This window comes from Coloeus monedula (genome assembly GCF_965178545.1).
Source record: "Coloeus monedula genome assembly, chromosome: 10".
Classification (NCBI taxonomy): domain Eukaryota; kingdom Metazoa; phylum Chordata; class Aves; order Passeriformes; family Corvidae; genus Coloeus; species Coloeus monedula.
The window spans coordinates 21,748,568-21,768,953 of record NC_138790.1 but is presented as its reverse complement, the minus strand read 5'-3'; the positions used below and the strand labels follow the sequence as shown (position 1 = coordinate 21,768,953).

The following is a 20,386-nucleotide window of genomic DNA, read 5'->3' as shown; positions in this document are numbered from 1 at the left end:
ATATTTCAAAAAAATATTTCAGTACAGTCACATTCTAAGCCACTTCTGTGAAAGCATTTTTTTTGTTTCCTTTCTACTTGGATGTGACATGAAGGTTATTTATTTTTAGCATGTTTAAAAATTATCCATTTTATATCTCTTTTTCTTTTTTTTTAAGAAATCATTTTCCTCATTCAGAGAAAAACATGAGCTTACTTAAAAATTGGTATTATGAAAAGTGTATCAAATTTCCTGTTTACTACTCCAAAAAGGCAATTCCATTTTCTCTCTCTAGGGTCTGGTTAGATGCTAGCAAAATTCTTAGCAAAACTAAAGCTAACTCTGGAAAAATTCTGCTCGAATTGGCCGCTGCTGAAGTCGTACAAACTCTCGAGTGAAGTGGGCCACGTTTGCCTGGTCAGAGCGGCACAGCCTAAATCGGGGCTAAAGTCAGCGTTACAAAATCATACAGGCAAAAGCAGCACAAAAATAACACCTGGAGCACTGCCAAATTCTGTGACCGCTTGTCTCTCCTCTCACAGTCCCAAACTTTAGATTGTTCCCCTCCCATCTTTCACTGCCTGCATCGCACCTCTCAGCCCATCCGGGTGATGACCAAAGCACCGCTTCCAGCGTTGGGATTCCCGTTCCTTGCCCTCTTCCCCCTCCCGTTATGGCTTTCTGGGAGACTCAGCGAGCGCAGCTCTGGGCTCCTGCTGTCATGTGGTGACGCTGGGCTCTGTCCACCTGCGGGAGCTGCCCTGCTTGCTGCTGGACAGGCTCTTCCTGGGCAGGGCTTTGAGTCCGAACAGGCGGCAGGCGGCCACGCGGTACTTCCTCGACATGATGTTGTAGAGGATGGGGTTGATGGCTGCACTAAGGTAGAAGAGGACAAAGGACACCAGGTTGCAGTACTGGCTGATCACTGCAATCTCCAAGGATCCAGCTTCGAAGGATTTGGAAAATAAGTACCGTCCTACGTGAAAAGGCAACCAGCAGAGTATGAACGCAAATACCACCACGACTAAAATAAAAACAGCAGAAGAAAGTGTGTTAAAGTGTGAGTATCGACATACAGGTGATTAACATTCTCTTTTGCAGCTCTGCTCCTTTAACAAATTAATCACAAAGTGTGAAAATGCCTCCCCTAAGCTTTCAGTTGTGTCTCAATACATTCTCTGAGAGTATAAATAAGTGATACTTAATATACTTGGATCATATCTAAACAGGCTGCCTGAATATTGCCCAACTAATCTGATGTAGCAAACTTCTGACCTATAAAACTTATGTTTGCATCAACAGAGCATTAAAGAATCCAAATGGTGACAAAAAAAATATAAGCATCTATCATTGGCAGTGTTTAAAAAAAGTAAATTATATGTGATAGACTCAGCACTGGGGTTTATAATGAAGAATGTAATCACTGGGAAGCAAAATTATTTAAGACAAAAAGCAAAATTGTTTAAGGCAAAGGCCCCAAAATAAAACAGAATGGGGACTTGTAGAGCACATATGCCAAGGTAAGAAGAGGAGAGTGGTGCACCCCTCCAGTTTGTCCATTTTTTGGAACATGAGTTACCCCCAAGAAGAGTAGAACTAAATGTATAATATATAACTGCATAATTATAGTTATACAGAATATCTGTGATAATGTTTTACTACTGCAGTTGCATTTACATGTAAACATCATGTCTGTAGAATAATAGAAATGTGTATATCTCAGAACACTGGCCCATTGGAATTTTCATCTGAGAGAAAGGGAAACTGTTTCTGTTCATTTCCTGCGTGCCTTTGACCTTTATTATTTTTCATATTGCTCTCAGTGTATCTATTAATATGCTGCAGAGCAAAACCAGAAAACTCGAGCAAGGGTTTCTGACGTTCTTAAGCAATTTTTACAGTTAATCTGTTCATGGAATCACAGAATGGTTTGTGTTGGAAGGGAACTTAAAGAAGATCTTTTTCCAGGCCCCCTGCTAAGAGCAGAGACACCTTACACAAGACCAGGTTACTCAAACACCTGGCCCTGGTGTTCTCTTGTTTTAGCAGTCCTCATATCCTCATATCACATCTCAGAAGACAATAAAATTCAAATTGCTAAGAGCGATGGTTTTAGTTATCTTTCCCAAAAATTCTGCACCAGCATTCCCAAGTTTAAAAGGATGTTTATGCAAGACTTGTGGCAGACTGGAAGGCACAGAGCTTGAGGTTCAGAGTAGGTTTTCCAGCTCTGCATCTTCTTGAGCCAACCACTCCCAGTTTTCCCTCACTATCTTCACTACATAATTCAGATGATTTCCTAGCTCACATGGGGATTTGAATCCATGTAATGAATATTACCATTGTTCATAATGAACAGTTTTAAGCACAGTCTATTGTGACTAGAATTTTAAGCACGTGTAGGCATGCAATATCCCTAGTCAGGCTTTTGACAGTTTGATCTTCATGCTTGCAGAATCCCATGGATTTCAATAGGAATGGGGTATGACAGCTCCTTTGCAAGTCAGGCTATACATTTAGGTGTTTAATTTCGGACCCAGAAGCATAACCTGTCTTTACAGTTAAAAGAACTGCTGATGCTAATCCCATTTACTTGATGTTCCATGACTTGATAAAGCCTCAGAAAGTGCCTTCTAAATTTTAAGCAGAACATTAACACCAGTGACAGCAAGACTGCATTGAGCATCTGCTGCCCCTGAACCCTTACTAACTTCTTTCCATCTTTCCATCAGGCATCAGACTGTTATCATTTAAGGAATATTGGCTCTCTGTCAAAGGAGTGTCTTGCCACTGCCTGGTTGTTCTCAGACCTTGTAAAAGGGAAAAATAGTGTCTGAAATATTGCAATGCTTGTGCCAATATTTCAGGGCAGAAATACATTTTATTTCAAAATTCTTTACGATTAAGTATATGGAAATACAAACATGGTAGTAATATATGTAATTTACTTACAGTCAGTGGAAGTTCATAATCTTGAACCTCTGGAAGTGTAAACAATTAATTACTTCCAAGGTCATGCTTACCAGACTGAATTCTATTGATCATAAAATGGAGCTGAAAGGGCATAAAGAATGCTGTGGGTTTTATTATTCTTCCTGCTGTTGCAGAGTAATAAATCAGGACATGAACAAAAAGATCAGATAGGCTCCTATTTGATAATTAAGGTACTTAGGACTCGCTGCCACCTCTTGTCTGCCTCATTAGCCCACCACTTCAACCCTGCTGAAAGGAGCCTGTGAAAGATTCTTCCTGCAGAGCATCTCATCCCCCCAAAATCCACGGGATGACTTTCACTGCAGAGGACTTTTGGCTTGGATAAAAGTATGCAGCAGCAGCAGCAGGATTCTGCAGTTTTCAGACACGAAACTGCAGGACAACTTTTTGGGTTTGTGTATCAAACTGCCACCACATGTACTGGCTTAGCAGGTTAAGACTTGAGTTTCCACGTGCCAACCACAAGCGTTGTTTAAAGCATTCAGCAGTGTCAATATACAAAGTTAGGAATGACAGTGTCGGTTATCCTGATCCTGTTTTCTTACAGTCTGTGAGATTTTACAGCATCACAGACCTCAAAGGAGACACAGTGCTCCTGGTTCAGCATATCCTGCTGTTTTGCTAATATAAAAATGCAGATTAATTTTCATAAGCTTACACAGCCAGGGTAGGAAATAACCCCAATTTGCTAAAACCTTGATATTCTTTTCCTATGAATCTTAAGTGCACATCATGCCCTGCCTGCATGGCTGTAGTCTGCAGCTCAACTTCATGGCTTGAGAAGGGTTTAGTTTTGTTTAAAAATCAAATAAACTGTTCTTCTGTAAATAACATTGCTATCCACAACCAAAGAGCAAAAATGCTCAAAAATCTCCGGGGCACAAGCTAATTATAACTGTAGTATTTGTCATTGTCAGGGATTCTTATTAATATTTGTTTAACTGTTTGGGAGTCCCCAGTTAGAAATAAATCCAAGGGAGGAGGAGAGTTATTCTACAGATACCTTGAGGTTTACCCCTTTGCATGAAACATTTTCCATAAATGCTTTTCTTTGGAAGCAACTATAGTAAACTATCAGAGAGCTCCCAGTCTTTTTCTCTCTCACACACACACACGAGCACACACATCCTTTTGGAAAAACAGAGCAAGAGGACTCGTACCTAACATTTTCACAGTTTGCTTGTTGTTCTTATCCCTGATGACAGAGTTTGGACCGATGTTCTTTCTCTTCCTCCTCCAGAGCTTCCTCCCGATGAGGCTGTACAGCACGGTCAGGCAAAACACGGGCAGGAAAAAGAAGATGCTGGAGGTCCAGACCATGATGGTGAGCAGCCCCGAGCGGATGGCGTACTCTGTGGCTCGGCACTCATTGGTGCTCAGGGGGTTCGTGCCGTTCTCGTGCTCGACCCCCACCAGGATGAAGATGGGGCCGGCGCTGATGAAGGAGATGGCCCAGAGGAAGAGGATGACCAGCTTGACCTTCCCCTTGGTGATGATGACTTTAGCTCGCAGGGGGAAGCAGATGGCGACGTACCGCTCCACGCTGAGCGCCGTGATGTTGAGGATGGTGGAGTAGGTGCAGCTCTCGCTGATGAACTGGAAGAGCTTGCAGAGGAGGTTCCCGAAGTTCCAGGGCCGGTACTGCCAGAGACGGAAGAGGTCCAGGGGCATGCAGAGGAAGATGAGCAGGTCGGAGAAGGCCATGCTGGACAGGTAGAAGTTGGTGGTTGTCCTCATGTCCCGGAACCGCGACACCACCAGCATGGTCATGAGGTTGCCGATGATCCCGATGACGAAGAGCAGCACGCAGGCGACGGTGATGCCGGTGAGCACGGGCACGGGGAACAGGTGCAGCGGGGGCTCAGCGCCCGTCCGGTTCTCCGCGCCGCGGCCGCCCGCGCTCCCCTCCCGCATCCTGGCGCCGCGGGCTGCGCATCCCCGCCCGGCGCGGCCCCGCGCGGTCCCCGCTGCGCGCCCGGGCAGGTGCGGGGCCGGGGGCGGGGAGGGACGGGCAGGGACGGGCGGCCCCGCTCCGCCTCTCCGCGTCCGCCGCTCCCCCCGGCCCGGCCCGGGGCGGGCGGGCGCTGCCGCGCGTCACAGGAGACGTGGGCACGGAGCGGCCCCGCCGCGACCCCGCGGGCCGCTGCCCCCAGCCTCCAAACTTTCTTCCCGAGCCCCCGGCGCGGCACCTCTCAGCCCGGGCCGGGTCCGCCCCGGCTCCTGCCCCGCCGCCCGCCCACTTGGGCAGGTGCGGTGCCGCCTGTGCGTGCTCCCGGTGCTGTCCCCAGGTGCGGTGCCGCCTGTCCGTGCTCCCGGAGCCCGGTGCTGTCCCCAGGTGCGGTGCCGCCTGTCCGTGCTCCCGGTGCTGTCCCCAGGTGCGGTGCCGCCTGTCCGTGCTCCCGGAGCCCGGTGCTGTCCCCAGGTGCGGTGCCGCCTGTCCGTGCTCCCGGAGCCCCGGTGCCTTCCCCAGGTGCGGTGCCGCTTGTCCGTGCTCCCGGAGCCCCGGTCCCTTCCCCAGATGCGGTGCCGCCTGTCCGTGCTCCCGGATCCCCCGTGCTGTCCCCAGGTGCGGTGCCGCCTGTCCGTGCTCCCGGTGCCTTCCCCAGGTGCGGTGCCGCCTGTCCGTGCTCCCGGTGCCTTCCCCAGGTGCGGTGCCGCCTGTCCGTGCTCCCGGAGCCCCGGTGCTGTCCCCGGCTGGCGCTGTCAGCGCTCTGTCCCCGCACACGTCGCCCCGCGGCTCTCCGCACACGGCCCCGCAGCCGTGGGTGCGATCGCTGTCTCCTCACTCCGTATCTTTGCTCTGCCCTTGGATGTTGGCAGGAGCCCGGCCAGGCTCCAGTTCAGTGAAGCTGCAGCAGTCACCCGCTTCTACATGATTTACCTGCAATTAAATTTCCATTCAGCGTGTTACCGCTGTCCTCTGCTCTGCCCTTTGCAGGCACCGACAGAACCGTGCTTCCCCAGCTGCAGACTCCTATTGTACTAAAGGATAATGCTGTACCCAAGAAGAAATAAGATGTAAGCAGAACAAGGTGAGATCAGGGGCAGTAAAGTAACTTCCCACACGTCTGTTTAGGGTGTATTTCCCCACCTTTCCAGCTTGTCCCCACAAACTGTAAGGGTATGTGTGCTGCAGCACAATCTTCTTTCATTCCTGTTTATCTAGAGGGGCTGGATCTCGTACCCCATCTCTCAGGGGGCAGGCAGTGCTCTGATTCCATGTTGGTATCTAGCTTAACCATAGAATCATGGAATGGTTTGGGTTGGAATGGATCTTAAAGGTCATCTCATTCCCACCCCCTGCCATGGAACACCTTTCACTAGCCCAGGCTGCTCCAAGCTCCATCCAAGTCAGCAGGGAAGCAGGTTTATGCTGTTTCCCTGGGTGCAGTCCACCACTGCCATTCCCATTTCACGGCTGCAGGGCTTTGTTGAAGGGTAGCTAGAGCACAAGTGCGGTGTGACACAGTGCTTAGGTACTCTGAATGTGCCTGTTTTCTGTAATTTGTGCCTTCTGTAATAATGCAAGCATTAGCCTTAGTGCCTTGTCCATATCCTAATTGGATGACATATTTTTGCAGTTTCACTGGAATCAGTATTCTCATTCCTGCTCATGAACTGTGAGACAGTTTTGCAGCAAGTTACTCAACAGTTGCTAAATTTTATGAGGGATGGCTGCGCATTAATTGCAGTTGAAAAGGAGGAAGAGCCTAATGTACTTCTCACTTTGTCTATCCAGCTGCTTGTATAGTTGTGTTACATGTTTCTGAATAAAAATCACAGGCTTTATGCCCCTAAGATAGTTATTTTATATTAGAATTGTGTCCCCAATCTAATTTACATGATATTGCTTTATATTATGGAGGAGATGGCAATTGCCTCTGTGGTTAGGCTGCCAAATACTTTGCATTATTATAAGGAATTATTTCACTCTTTTAAAAAATTTCTTTTCCCTAATAAATTCTCAGACCAGTGGTGTTAGCTGCAGGATGTTGACATTTGCCAGAGAAAATGGCCTGAAGCTATAAATGTGACTTTCTATGTTGAGAGGATCCTTCATTCTCACGAAATTCTTCCAGTTTTTGCTGAGCTGTATCTTGTCAAAAGTGACCATTTCTCTTTCCCCAGAGAGTCAGAAGCTTTCTTTTTCCTTTCCTTTTTTTTTCTTTTCTTTTTTTTTTTTCTCCCAGGAAAATAATTTATTCCTTTCTAGGATAGTAACTGAATCATGGTGTGTATACCAAAATCAAGTTCCCAACAGTGAGTTAGCACTCCAGATCTGTACACTCCAGACTACCTGAGCTTGCAATGCAGTGATTTAACACTGGATTCCTTGGGAGTTTGATGTGTTGTGAGCCATTTGGATCAGAACTGGCAGCTGTACTTCAAATCCAGCAACATCGATCTCCTTCTTAAAAGGGTATCATGAGTCAAGGGCTCCTCTGGCTGCTTTTCCTGCATGGGGCTGGGTCAGAGCCAGAAAAAAATGTCAGTTGAGAGAGAAGAAAAGCAGCTTTAGTTTTCTGATTCTTTCTGATTTTTTTGGCAATTGCAGGCCAGTTTTAGATGGAATATGAAGATTTGTCATCCCACAAAAAACGCACGATAAGGGACTCCTGCTTCTGCTTTGCACATGCTAAAGGACAGTGGTGCAGATAGTGGTGATAGAAAAGGTAAGAGCTGTGAGAGAAGATGGCTCTAGGCTCCCAAAAGTTATCTGCTAGCCCTCAGCTGCAAGAACATTAATTTCATGTTGCCAACAACACAAGAGTGAAGGCATTGGTCTTACTGCAATGAAAGAAAGGGACTGAAGTTAAGTATTTTTTATTCAGTTTTATCCACTAGCTGGATGTATGAGCAAATTAAACATTAAAAAGAGAATTTAAAAAACACATTATACTGGACATTTACCTCTCATGGAACTCTTAAAATATTAGTGGTTCTTTTCAGTAGCTTCAAAATTGTGTTGAGCACTGGAGATGAGGTAGAAGAGTTTCTATTTCTGGAGTTTTGAGGTCTCTCTCCTATGTTCCATTCTTTCCATTTTCTTCTCATCCAGAAAAGTTCTAATTCTTGTTTATACCATTGTTTGTTGTCATGGAAATATCTGAAGGCTTTGATTCTACAATGATTATGTGCTTATTGTGCAGAGTAGAAGAAACTGGAAAAAAAGACTTCAAGGTAGAGATTAGTTTTAAAATTATGTACCTCCAACAACTCAGAGAAAAGCAAATTTGGGTTTTTTTCAGGGACAGAAGGTGTTTTGACTGCTGTTACAAATGTGGTTTAGAGAAGAAGGTAGCACCTGGTGTATGCTTTCAAAGGTTATGGTTTAGCAACTCCCATCACTGAGGAGTGCTGATGGAATAGCAATAATCCAGTTTAATAACGTAAAACACAGAATGGGCTCAAATTACTTTACAGTTGTTTATATGGCAGTAATATCTGCAAGCAGACTTCAAAACACTGCTGGTTTATTAATCAAAGCCGTGCTCTGAGGTCACTAATTCAGAGGTAGCTGGTTTAGACTCAGCTTTTGGCTGTGCTTCAGCTCACTGTGTCACTGGGTCACACTTGGGCATCATGTCCCTCTTCCTCAGACTCACTCCCCAACTTCAGAGAGAACATGATCCCTTGGTGTAGTGGTTCCACCTCCCTGCCATGGGCAGGGACACCTTCCACTGTCCCAGGTTGCTCCAAACCCCGTCCAACCTGGCCTTGAACACTTCCAGGGATGGGGCAGCCACAGATGCTCTGGGCAACCTGTGCCAGGGCCTCCCCACCCTCACACGGAGGAATTCCTTCCCAACATCCCATCTAACCCTGCCCTCTGGCAGTGTGAGTCTGTTCCCCTTTGTCCTATCATTCCGAGCCCTTGTGAAACGTCCCTTTCCAGCTCTCTTGCAGCCTCTTTAGGACCTGGAAGGTGCTATAAGGTCTCCCAGAGCCTTTTCTTCTCCAGGCTGAACAAACTCTTCTACTGTAGTTTGGTAATGGGTAAAGATCAGATGTTTTGCTTCTAAATAAGAATTCCCAGTGCTTAAATAATTGCTAAAGCTCAGAAACATGATTAGTACCTCAAGAGAAATGCTCAGAGTTTTGTCCTCTGGTCACAAGATTGTTTTCAGGGATTTCTTCAGCCTACTGCTTCCAGATGCTGTTCACCAGCTGGGATCTGGAAACCAGTTATGGGATTACACAATATGGCATTGCTCAATGGTTTGCATTTTGTCCTTTGCATTGCAACCATTTCTGGCATTTAGTGAATTATATCTGATACCAATGAATGTCAGGGAAATGATTTAAGACAGGGTTGTTATGGAAGCCATAGGATGACACCAATAATCACTGCAAGACTAAATAACTATTTAGTAAAAATGTTTTATATAAAAGGCACGTAGAAAAATTTACAAAATTCACACATTAATGCAACCTATAAAAATTTGCTACATATGTCATTCAGCATAAAGTGAGATGAAAAGTGTGAGTCAGGACACAGCACAAACAGAACCTGCTATATTTTTCCATTCTTCTTCAACAGTGTCCTGTCTGATATCCCTTGTTAATCTACCCCCAAGATAATATCTGGCAAACATGCCTTCAGATCACTAAGAAAATTACTATTTGGTGTGACTCCTGTTGCAATATGCTCTGCATGCAGAGACCAAACCTGATAGCAGGGGCCAGTCCTGCGCTGAAATCACCAAGCCCAGTCCATTTGCAAGGAGAAGCTACAGAAGTCATTTCTGCAAGGTAACAGACATACAGGTGTGTAGGGAATGGCTCTGTTCTCCAGCCTTTTCTGCCAGGGAGACAATTTCTGAATTAAATACTGAAATCATAAAGAAAACTGTAGAAATGTTTTCTGTTCTCTGTCAAAACAGATGATCTCAGAAGGCGGCAAAAACCAAAGTATTCCAGTAAATGGTGAAGAATTTCACATATTTGATTGCCACTGAAAACAGTGCGTGTGACACTGTTAAACAGCAGGCAGAAGTTAAAACTCATTATTTTCAGCTTACACTGGTGTGTTTCTTTGCCCTAACCTGCCAAACGAAGGGTGTTCCTGAAATTCTTCTCTTGCTGCTCCAACACAGGGATTTAAGTGAGCCAACACACCTGCCTGTCTGAATGGCCAGATAAATCCAGGGGCTTGTGTCTATTAATCCCCTCTTGTTGGCTGGCAGGAAGATGAACGATGCCTGTTTACTGGTGAGGCCCACGTGCAGGGGCTGCCCAGTGATTTAATTACCACAACATGCAGGTGAATGGGAGGGTTCCCACGGCAACCCCCGTGTATTCAAAAAAATAGACAGCCAGACTTTCTCCTGCCATCACTCTGTTGATGTAAAGGAACATTTGCAGAACTCTCTTCCTTTCCCTCCAATATTTTTTTTTCACCTTCCCCACTGTTTTCTCTGAATCTGGGCAAAATGAATTCATGGTCCAATTTGCTATTCCTCCACTGACAATGCTACAGATGTGCTGATTTACACTACCTGACTTTTGCTGTGCATTGAGCCCATACAGTCTGAAGTTTCAAATCCTTTTAATACAAAATAGTCATTTTCATAGAGTTAAAAAATATACTGTTCATTTTTTAAAAAAAATGTATTTTGCAAAAAAAAAAAATTATGGCAATTTTCTGCCCATTCCTAAAAATAAAATCAAATAATTACAGCATTACCTAAATAAGCAGCATTTTTATAAGTTCAGATAGTTGTGCCTGTTTTCCTTAAAATATTAGTCATTGGGGTGTGTTATTCTACATTACATCCTACCAGACACAGACCAGTACAAATAAACATGGAAGAATCTTGTCATGCCTAACTTGCTGCAAATTTCTCACAGAATTCAGTATTTACAGAAACCCACCTTTTTTTTTTTTTTTTTCTGGATCCAGTTCTTGCTGCCAATAAGTGTAACAGCAACTGCATTACTGAACTTATTGGGAGCCTGGTGAGATGTCTGCAGCACAGTAATTAAGTAAATAGGCACTGTTATAAAATGTTGATCAAAACACAGATTGATTTCAAAAGCTCTTCAGTGCCATTCCAGCAGCTGTTCTTATGTACAATATCCCAAACAAGACAAATGTGTTTACTCAAGACATGATCCTGGAGAATGCTTAAGCACATACTTAATTTCAAGCATGTGGATACCCTGATCTAGTCAAGACTGTTTGTGTGCTTAAAATTAATTAGGTGCTTAAGTGCTTTGTTAAGACGAGATGAAGATGTGCAGCTTCTGCAAAACTCCTGTTCAAAAAACTTCTGGAGAAATTCCACGGGCACTTGGGGAACAGGATGTACAAAAGCTCCTTACAGGAGCTGACATATTCAAGAGAGGGTCCCAATGGAGACCACAAATAAAATTTGATATCCAGTCTGAGCCTCGAGTAACCAGACCTGGAGCATCCGCCATCCCTCGTGCCACAGCTGAGCCAGCCTGGAGCATCTCTGCTGCTGGTGAGCACTCACCTGCCCGGGGTTCTGGCCAAAGGTATGGCCTGAAGGGTGTGAATCCCTCACACATCCCCAGCCTGGCTGCCTGTACCTGCACAGAGCATTGCCACCCACAGCCAGCTGCTGCTGCTCTTCCTGGCTGCTGGGACAGAACTTGGCATGGTTGGACCTCGCAGTGAGTGAGCTGAGAAAGGGGAGTCTGCTCTTGTTGGTATCGATACAGCTTTTGCTTGTTATCCCCTATTTTATAGGAATTTAGGCTGTCCCTGACTAGAAAAACTGGGCCATTTGGGATCATGATTTTCATGTTCTAACCAATCATAAAGGCTCCAAAAAAACTTGCTTCTTTGTCCATGTCAACTATGTCACTGTTGCTGACAGAGACAAAAATTCTGTCCTCTCTCTTCAGCTGAAACACACCACCTTGATAGATGGAATAAAGTCCATATTCCGCCTTTTTAGACCAGCAGCTTGTCCTTGCACTTTTCATCAGCAAAATGGGCTCAGGGTAATTAGTCAGTTTGTAAACATACTGGACAAGCTGTTTGGGGTTCCTGATTTGTCCCAACAAATCTGAGTCCTCGTTCTCGTTTTCACGGAATCGGAAGTAAATTTGTGAGTAGATGTAATAAAAGCCCGTCTGGGGTATCACTAACTCGCCGTTTCTCAGCTCCACATTGTAAAGGAAGGAGTGACCTTTTCTTGATGATTCCCAGTTGTTTATTTTGTGTCCAATCCCTCTTCTGGGCAAGGGATTTACTGGAGAAAAAAAAAAAAAAAAAGAGAGAGAAATGTTAACTTCAAAACCACATAGTGAAGCTGGGCATCTGCTAGCTGAGGAGCCTGGTTTTTAATAATGAAGTAAGGAAATCTGCTCTTCCCAGCCATTCTTTAGGTCCATTCTCACAACAATTTGATGGTCCATAAGTAAGCTTTATGTGGGAATTAACATGAACTGCCTTTATTTTTAATATTTGTCTCCCAAGTAAGAGAAAAAAAATCATGCTTTTACTTAGTAACAAAATAAGAATATCCATTAGTGTCTGATACCCTCTGAAGCTGCAGAAACCCAAGCAAGCCCTTCATTAACATGGTCCAAATGTCAGGTCTCTCCTGTGTGTCTCACATTTCTAATAGGTCTGTCACCATAGCAGCTGGGACTCGCACAACCGACAGAAGGAAATGAAAGGAAAGAGGAAAACTTAACACTAGGAAGAAGGACATTTACATTCTTTTTTCCCCCTAATGAAGGTTCCAAAAGAAGAGTTAGGGAGGTACCCAGAGGAAATGGGCTTTCTCTCTGTTTGGTGAGAATTAGCAGAAAAAAACCAATGCGTGGGACAAGATGATTTGTTTCCTGCTACTAACCCGATATAAGTATTAAAAAGTGTTTGTAAGCATGAGGCTAGCAAGTAGAGAGTCATTTCTGTGGTCTTTAACTGTTGTTAGAGGTTTTCCTTACTGCGTGAGGACAGGGCACTCCTCCTGCTGCTGCTGCTGCCCGTCAGATGCGCCGCGATCCTGCGGGTGGGACCGCGCGGCGTCTGCCCCTCCGTGTGCGGCAGCGTCAGAGTCCTTTCAACTAAAGGAAGGGGAGAAAAGAAACCCCACATCAGAAGGAAGAACATTAGAAGGCACATCTGTTCCATCTGACTTGATTTTAAGGAATAGGTATGTCATTTTTTGACTGAATCATGGACTGATGGCTAATAAGGCTCAAATTCCACTTTCACTGTTGCTCTTGAGATGTCTTTATGTGCCTCTTTGTTCTCCTTTTTCTCCTCCCTCTGCCTTCAAGTTGTCAACAGACAAAATAACCCATAGTACTCAATTTTATGGTTAAATACTCCCTAATCTTCCCCGTGAATCTCCACTTGGAGTTTCTAATGCTTTTTCCCAGCATCTTTAGTGTGAGCTTCAGCAGAGCTATTCCTTACCTCTGCAGCTTTGTGCTGCATGTTCCAGGAGCTGGGATACTGGGAGGGCTTTTTAAATGTCCCCCATAACACACGGGACTGAGATCTACAGGCTGAGTCCTCTACATCCACCTTGCATAATTACCTTGCTGTAACCACTTGACTGTATTTCTGCCTCCTGAAAATTCACCTTCTAGTAATAAGTAATCATTTTTTGATGACTTGATGCCAGTACAAGATCTTAGTCAATTTTCTGCACTTCTAAAACATCAAGTCATTACACATCAAGTGCCACTAGTGGCTCCTTTTTACCACAGATAATAAAATTATTATAATACCATTGATTGCAGATATGTTTTCCTCGTAGCTTCTTGACATCATCTGCCAACAAACACAGAGAAAATGAATTAGCTTGTCATCTGGGGCTGACAGGTGCAGGAAAAAGACACACCTTTTTTTACTCATGAATAAAGAGGATTCTGGATTTGATCAACAAGCAGAAAAAAACCCCACCTATTAGTTTGTTGTAATAAAGAATTTCTATGTTTACATCTTTTAGATAATGAAAGACATGAGAAAACATTTTCAAGAGCTCAGGCATAAATCTGTTGAAAAATCTGACCTTCATGCTTCTCTCAAATAAGAGAAGTGTCCAAGCACCAGCTTCCATTTGCAGAATACTTGCTAGTGTGAACTACAGGGTCTTAGATCTGAGAAATTAAATTAATTTTTTTTTTATACCTCTACCTATCTAAGTTCTTAAACCAGCATATTTTACTCTGTGCATTCCCCTTCTTCATAACTGTTTGCTGACTGCTGAAACAAACCAGTTTGGTATGGACAGTGGTACAGCTGCAGCAAGCATGGTGATGATTTACCTGGCTGGCTAATAAGGCCTGTATTGCCATTTACTGATGGGTTTTGTCCTGTCACATTTCTATTTATCCATCTATCCTATTAGCAATAGTAGTATTAGTTACATTATTGTAATTGTAACTTACTCTGGCACCCAGGCTACCTCCTCCTATGCAATCAGGGAGTTAACAGATACATTAGATGTGTAAACATCCACCAACCAAAACAATGCTTTCTCTATGCAGAAGTTCAGGGACTTCACTGGAAGAGCTTCCACCAAAGGAGCCGAGATCTCAGAACACAAATGAAGAATCTGTTTTGGACTGCAAGATCTGTTTCTGCCAGGAAATTTCAGCCAGAAGAGAACTTTTATGGATGAGCTTGTTTATGTGCTGGAGATGGGGTTTTGAAAGCCATTCCAGAAGATTTTAGCCTCTGCGATTGTTCAGCCAGACTGACTTTGTTCTCTGTAGCCAAAATTATGTGTATTGTGTGTAAGTCACGCAGGAGGTGCTCTCTGGAAGGTGCTGTGCCCGATGCTGTGTGCTCACTTGCTCTTTCCTCCACCACTACATCACCCAGCTCATGACTGGACCATTCCTTAGGCACCTTTGTAGCTCTCCCTGTGTTACATTTAATCTCATTTTCTCTTCCCAGTGTCCCTGTATTTCCAAAGAGGCAGTGACAGCTCTGATAGCACCGTGATCTGTATGGTCAGGTAGAAACCCTTTATCCTGAGGTATTTCAGACAAGCCAACCCATCACTGGCATTTGCTTAGTAAAAGCTGATAAGTTTTTGTTTTATTATTTCCTGAATGCAGTGAAACCACTTTTATGGGTTGGTTTTTTTTTTTGTTTTTTTTTTGCTTCAGTGCAAACACTCTGCAGCTGGAGCTGTGGCCTGACAATTGCTTTGCAATAAAACAATCCGAGCCTCCTTTATTCTGCTATTAGGATTCTTTCAGCTGTAACATCCCCAAGCACTCTGTTCCCAAATACCTTTTTAATTAACTTTCCCAGGTGCCACTTTACTTGCCAGCAGGGATCAGCTTCTCTGTCTTCGCTTTCGATGAGATCCAAGTTTTGGATGGAATTTCCGATCTCCTCCCCGGTGAGACAAGCGATGCCGCTCTTGGAGTACGAGTCCTGGAGCTGCAGCAGAGGGGAAAGCCAGGATTTTTCACCCATGATGTGTCTGCAGCTGTGGTATGTCACTATATTCACTGTGCTAAGGAACACTTCTCTAAAGCATTTCCTGGTGCAAGTAGGGCTATATGAACATCATGAGGATTTAATCCATCCTGATCTGACATATTTCAACATGAGGGCATACCTCACATGCAAAACTATGCTTGCATTGTCTCCATGGATATAAATTTGGTATCAATTTAATAGGTTTTGTGAAAATTCAATACCCAAATCCCTCATGTTGTAAATTCTTTAGTTCCTCTAGTTCTGCATTGAAAACATTTCTTTTACAGAAGGGTTTGGGTTTTTTTGTTTGTTTGGGTTTTTAAAATATATTATTGAAAACAAATACTAGAACTTAAACGTATTTTTTATGCTGTCTTTTCAGCCAATTCCATTTGTAATCCAGGCTTTTGCTGTTATATATCCATTCCATATCCTCCCCATATCCAGTTTTGACTCTCTCCTAATAGCATTTGTCATAATAGTCCAGACAACTGAAATGACATTTGAGCCCAAATCAAATTATAATGCTAGATGTTTTTGACATGAAAATATCAAATATCTATCTCTATCCTCCAGTCATAGAGAAAACACTTTTTTTTTTTTTTTCCTGCTAAAGAGAAATGAGCTTGAAGAGATTGGCAAAACTCCTTTTGGCTCCAAGGCAATCTGACTGGGAGAGCTTTCCCAGCAGAAAGCTCCGTCCAAGCTCCCTGCGGATGCGACTCCAGCTGGCGCTGTTGGTTAATGTGGGAGCACAGAACCTGTGACCAGCCCCTGTTTGCTTTGAGCTGGGCTCCTGCTGCATCAGCTACACACTGGTCAGCCTTGTGGAGCCAGCAAAGCACTGCGGGAACTCGGAGGAAACAGCACTAAACATGCAAAGCATTCAGATGGAATTCTGGTAGTAGCATTTAAATTTCACTTTTTTGTTGTGTTAAAGAAGCTTGGTTTGGTTTGCTAAACAGATGCATTTTTTTCTACAAGTACCAGTTTTTAGCTGTCCTTGAGACTGGTGTATTGAAAGCAAGAAATGGATTTCCTCCTTCACACTCCATGCTTTTCCTGGCTTTTAGAAAACAAAGGTGTCTAGGAAGAGATTTCCTGCTCCAGGGGGAGGAGATTTCACCTCCTTCAAGTCCCACCTTCAGTTTGCAGCAGCAGATTCCACTGAACTTCAGCTAGTACTTGAAATGATGTTGTGTTTTGTAGGCAGCAGAAGGAAAAGGGGCCCCCATTATGAGTGTTTGTGAGGGTTTCTGTGTCTTTGCCAAGGAGTACAGCGGTATTTTTAAATCAAGTTTCAAGAACTCAAAGTGATTAATATTATGTGCTCATTGAGGTAAAACTACAGCTCTGACAGATTTAACTAAACAATGAGCTTCTATAACAAAGTAGTTTGACGAGTTTAAGAAAAAAAGCCAAACGTAGGCAAGTTGTGAGGTTACTGTTTATTCTCTTGCAGACCTGTCACAGCTCAGCTCCCAGCTTTGCCCTCCCACCTGTGCCTCTGCCTCCACCTTACCTGCTCACTTTTCCCCAAAACAGCTTTACTCTCCTGGCACTGGAACCATGTTTTGTATGCAGTTTGAAATCCTCAGGGAATGCAACCTTGCAGCAGCATATTACAGTACTGAAGGATTGGAATTTCTTTTGTAAGATTTACTCAAATGAGGTTTATCTGAAGCACTGAACCCTTTGAGGACACAAGTCCTGCAGGAATCTTATCTTGTAAAGACTCTCTCTTATGTTAGGAGTGGTTCCTGGACTGTTTTTGAAACAGAAGGAAGCCTGAGGATGTTGTCCTTGCAGCCCAGTATCCTGAAGCATAAGAATTTTATTGTCTCAGTACTTCCTCTTAAAGCAAAACAGTTAAACAAATGTCATACTCCTAGTCCTCATCAGTCCTACTACAGCTGTAGTGGAAAAACCCTGCTGGTTACCAGCATACTTTTTGTAAAGACAGAAATGCCTGCAGTCCACAGTAATTTGTTGAAGGCATAGAAATGCAAGTATTGTGAACATCAAAGGGAAGAAAAACTTGCAAACAAAAATCATGGTGTAGCTACAGAGATTTATTCCACATGCACCATGTGGACGTGGAGTAGCAGGCTGTGTCTAGATGACGTTTTTCCTGTTGGTTGTGCACCAAATGGCACATGCAGGAATATGTGGTTAATGTACCCCCTCCAGAGCCAGCAGCCTTTGTTTGTAGCCCAGCATGACTTAAATTTGGACAGATTTATCCCTTCACACCAAAGGCAGGCTTGTTATTCTTCAGAAACTGTGAGTTGTATTTTGGGCAAGTCCCTGAGATGTGGTTGTGTCCCAGGTGTACATATTTGAATAGAAGGAAGGAAAAGATAACTGTGGTTACTAATTACTTAGATTGGCAAGTTTGTTAGCAAGGGACTCTGAACTGTGTGCATGGAGAAATGAGGATGCCTTTATATATTTTTCTTCATTAGCAATCATGTAACCTGATTTCATAAAGTCAGCACATTTCTGTGATTCCCCCATTTGACTGCCACAGCTATAAATTCAGCAGGAAAATCTGTTTTATACATTTTGCAAGTATGAACATTGGCTCCTGTTGCAGAACACTGCACACCCTTTGCCTCACAGAGAACTCTGACATCTCAGAAGACTTCACCTATTAAATCCAATGTGGAGTAAGTGCATATATAGCACAATATGCATATATACATTATTAATAATAATGTGATTAATTATGCATTGCTGAGTGCATATATACAACAGTAATTTACATTGATGCAATACTTTCTGAAGTTGTAGATGTACAGAACGCTTACCTGCAGGTAGGTTTACCTTTGTGCCAGGAGGAGCAACATACAGGCACAACTTACAGCAGGACAGTAAATTTGGGACAAGGCACTCACGGAAACTTTGAGCAACAAGGGGTCCATGAAAAGCAGGGCCACACACATGGGACTATCACTTAAATACAACTTTCTTGGAGTGTAAATGATCTTTTGCAAGAAGAGGGAAGAGTTAAGCAGCAGCTGGCAGGCCTGAAGGGTGGCTGCAAGGAGACCAAACCTTCTAGACTATACAATGGATATTAAACAATTTATTCTGGGGAATTCAGTAACGTTTGCTGTCTGGTGCAGTTCCTTTAGGATTAGTCACAGTCTTAAAACCATGCATTGTCCTAGAGGACGCATCTAAAAGGCACTTGAGCTTTCCCCAGTCCTTCTCCACGGCGCCTGGACTGCCCAGCTGACAGAGCCTGTTCCACCCAGCCCTCCCGGCGCTCCCGCACCGCAAAAGTGATGAGACGGCGAATCCGCGCTCTGATGGGAAACACATTTCCTGCAGAAGCGCACAGCTTTGTTTATTTCGAGTCGGACACTTTGTAGGTGCCGTAGCTTGGAGCTCCGCTCCCCGCGCACACCCAGGGCCCGGCTGTGCCGCAGACAAAGGGGAGCGCAGCTCTTTGTCTGCGGGGAGCGGGGGCTCAGCCCGGCCCACGGCTGCTGCTCGCATCGCCCCCGCCCACCGAGCCCGCGGCCCCCGGCTCGGTCCGTCCGAACGGGCAGCGCGGGGTCCCCCCCGCCGCCGAGCCCCCGCACAGACCTGTCTGAGCTCGCTGGTGAAGTACAGGAAGGTGACGGCCACGCACACGGACTGCAGGAGCACGGCGGCCACCAGCACGGCCCCGCAGGTCAGCGCGGGGCTGGGGCCGCCCGCCGGCAGCATCGTGGGGCTGGCTGGGGCGGCAGGGCCGGCCTGGGGGCTCCGGGGGCTCTCGGCCGCCGTCCCGCAGCGAATGCAGCCCCCGGCGAATGCAGCCCCCGGCAGCCGCCGCGCTCAGCCCGCCCCGCCGGGGGATGGAGCGGGCGGGGCGGGGTGGGACGGGCCCTCCCCTCCCTCCTCTCTCTGTTTTGCCTCCCTGCCCTGCCCCGTTTTCCTACGTCTCCTCCCTGGTTTCCTGCCCTGGTTTCCTTCCCTTCCCGGGCTTTCCTCCCGGGTGCCGCCGCTTTCTCCGCCTCCCCGAAGCGCGGGATCATTGCTGAGATGTGCGGTCACAGCTCAGCGCTGCTGGAGTATTTCCGAGCAAACTCTCTGAGAGGTCGCCACCAGAGAATGGTGGAAGCTGGTTTTCTTAAGACATGAAGGCTCTGGTTATGTGCACAGAGAGGCCCGGAGTTTCCTGAATTCAAGCTGTGTTACAGAATCACAGATTGGTTTGGGTTGGAAGGGATCTTAAAGTTCAACTCGTCCAACCCCCTGCCATGGGCAGGGACACCTTCCACTATCCCAGGTTGCTCCAAGCGCTGTCCAGCCTGGCCTTGGACACTCCCTGGGATGGGGCATCCACAGCTTTTCAGGGCGCCCTGTGCCAGTTTTTCACCAACCTAAGTGTAAAAACAGTTTCATTGTAAATAACTTCTTTCTTACGCCTAATCTTAATTGACGCTCCTTCAGTTTAAAACCATTACCCCTTGTTCTATCAAAACAGGTCCTGCTGAAAAGTCTGTCCCCATAATTTTTATAAGCCACCTTCAAGAACTGAAAGGTTGAGTTACTGCCTCCCTGGAGTCTTCTCTAGTTGAACAAACCCAATTCTCTCTGCCTTTCTTCATAGGAGGTGCTCCTATGAAGCATCATCTGATGCCCTCTGAGCATCATCTGGATTCACTCCAGTAGGTCCATGTCCATCCTGGTCTGTCCTATCTGTGTCCTACCCTCTGCAGCTTCTCCTGTAGAGCTCGTACACCTCAGAAGGGTGCCTGTGAGCCAATAACCTGTGCCATGAGCTCCTTCCCAGTGCTACCAGTGCTTCTACTCCCTGGTCATGACATGATTACTGCCACAGTACATGGACATCAGGTACGTTTTGAGTTTGCTTTATCTGAAGGCACTTTGGGGTTTGTTTGGTGAGTTTTCAAACCTCTAAGGCTCCTTCTTGCAAGCTTTTCTACAAGCTCTTCCGCCCAGATAGTTTTCCAAAGGCATGTCCAT

The 20,386-nt window shown here is 45.2% G+C and overlaps 2 protein-coding genes across 2 annotated transcripts; both read right to left on the bottom strand.

The window, feature by feature from the left end:
* Nucleotides 1–698: 698 nt before the first annotated feature.
* On the bottom strand, nt 699–4,887 carry GHSR (growth hormone secretagogue receptor; the record flags this gene model as incomplete). The annotated part of the gene is made up of 2 exons (XM_082288410.1): nt 699–1,003; nt 4,134–4,887. 2 exons carry the CDS (start codon nt 4,885–4,887, stop codon nt 699–701), a joined length of 1,059 nt encoding a protein of 352 aa, XP_082144536.1.
* A 4,601-nt stretch (nt 4,888–9,488) lies between these two features.
* TNFSF10 (TNF superfamily member 10) lies at nt 9,489–19,221 on the bottom strand. Its single transcript, XM_082288001.1, has 5 exons — nt 18,998–19,221; nt 15,209–15,361; nt 13,693–13,735; nt 12,901–13,020; nt 9,489–12,197 (listed from the first exon to the last, which is right to left on the bottom strand). The coding sequence occupies exons 1-5, from the start codon at nt 19,118–19,120 to the stop codon at nt 11,749–11,751; spliced, it is 888 nt and encodes a 295-aa protein (XP_082144127.1). The 5' UTR covers nt 19,121–19,221; the 3' UTR covers nt 9,489–11,748.
* Nucleotides 19,222–20,386: the final 1,165 nt, after the last annotated feature.

Excerpts from the sequence above, each read along its gene's own strand:
- TNFSF10 (XM_082288001.1), bottom strand. The coding sequence starts at position 19,120 with ATGCTGCCGGCGGGCGGCCCCAGCCCCGCGCTGACCTGCGGGGCCGTG. Across the intron at positions 15,362-18,997 it reads TCACCAGCGAGCTCAGACAG|CTCCAGGACTCGTACTCCAA; the intron begins GTCTGTGCGGGG and ends CCTCTGCTGCAG. Across the intron at positions 13,736-15,208 it reads TGGGAAAGTTAATTAAAAAG|ATGATGTCAAGAAGCTACGA; the intron begins GTATTTGGGAAC and ends GTTTGTTGGCAG.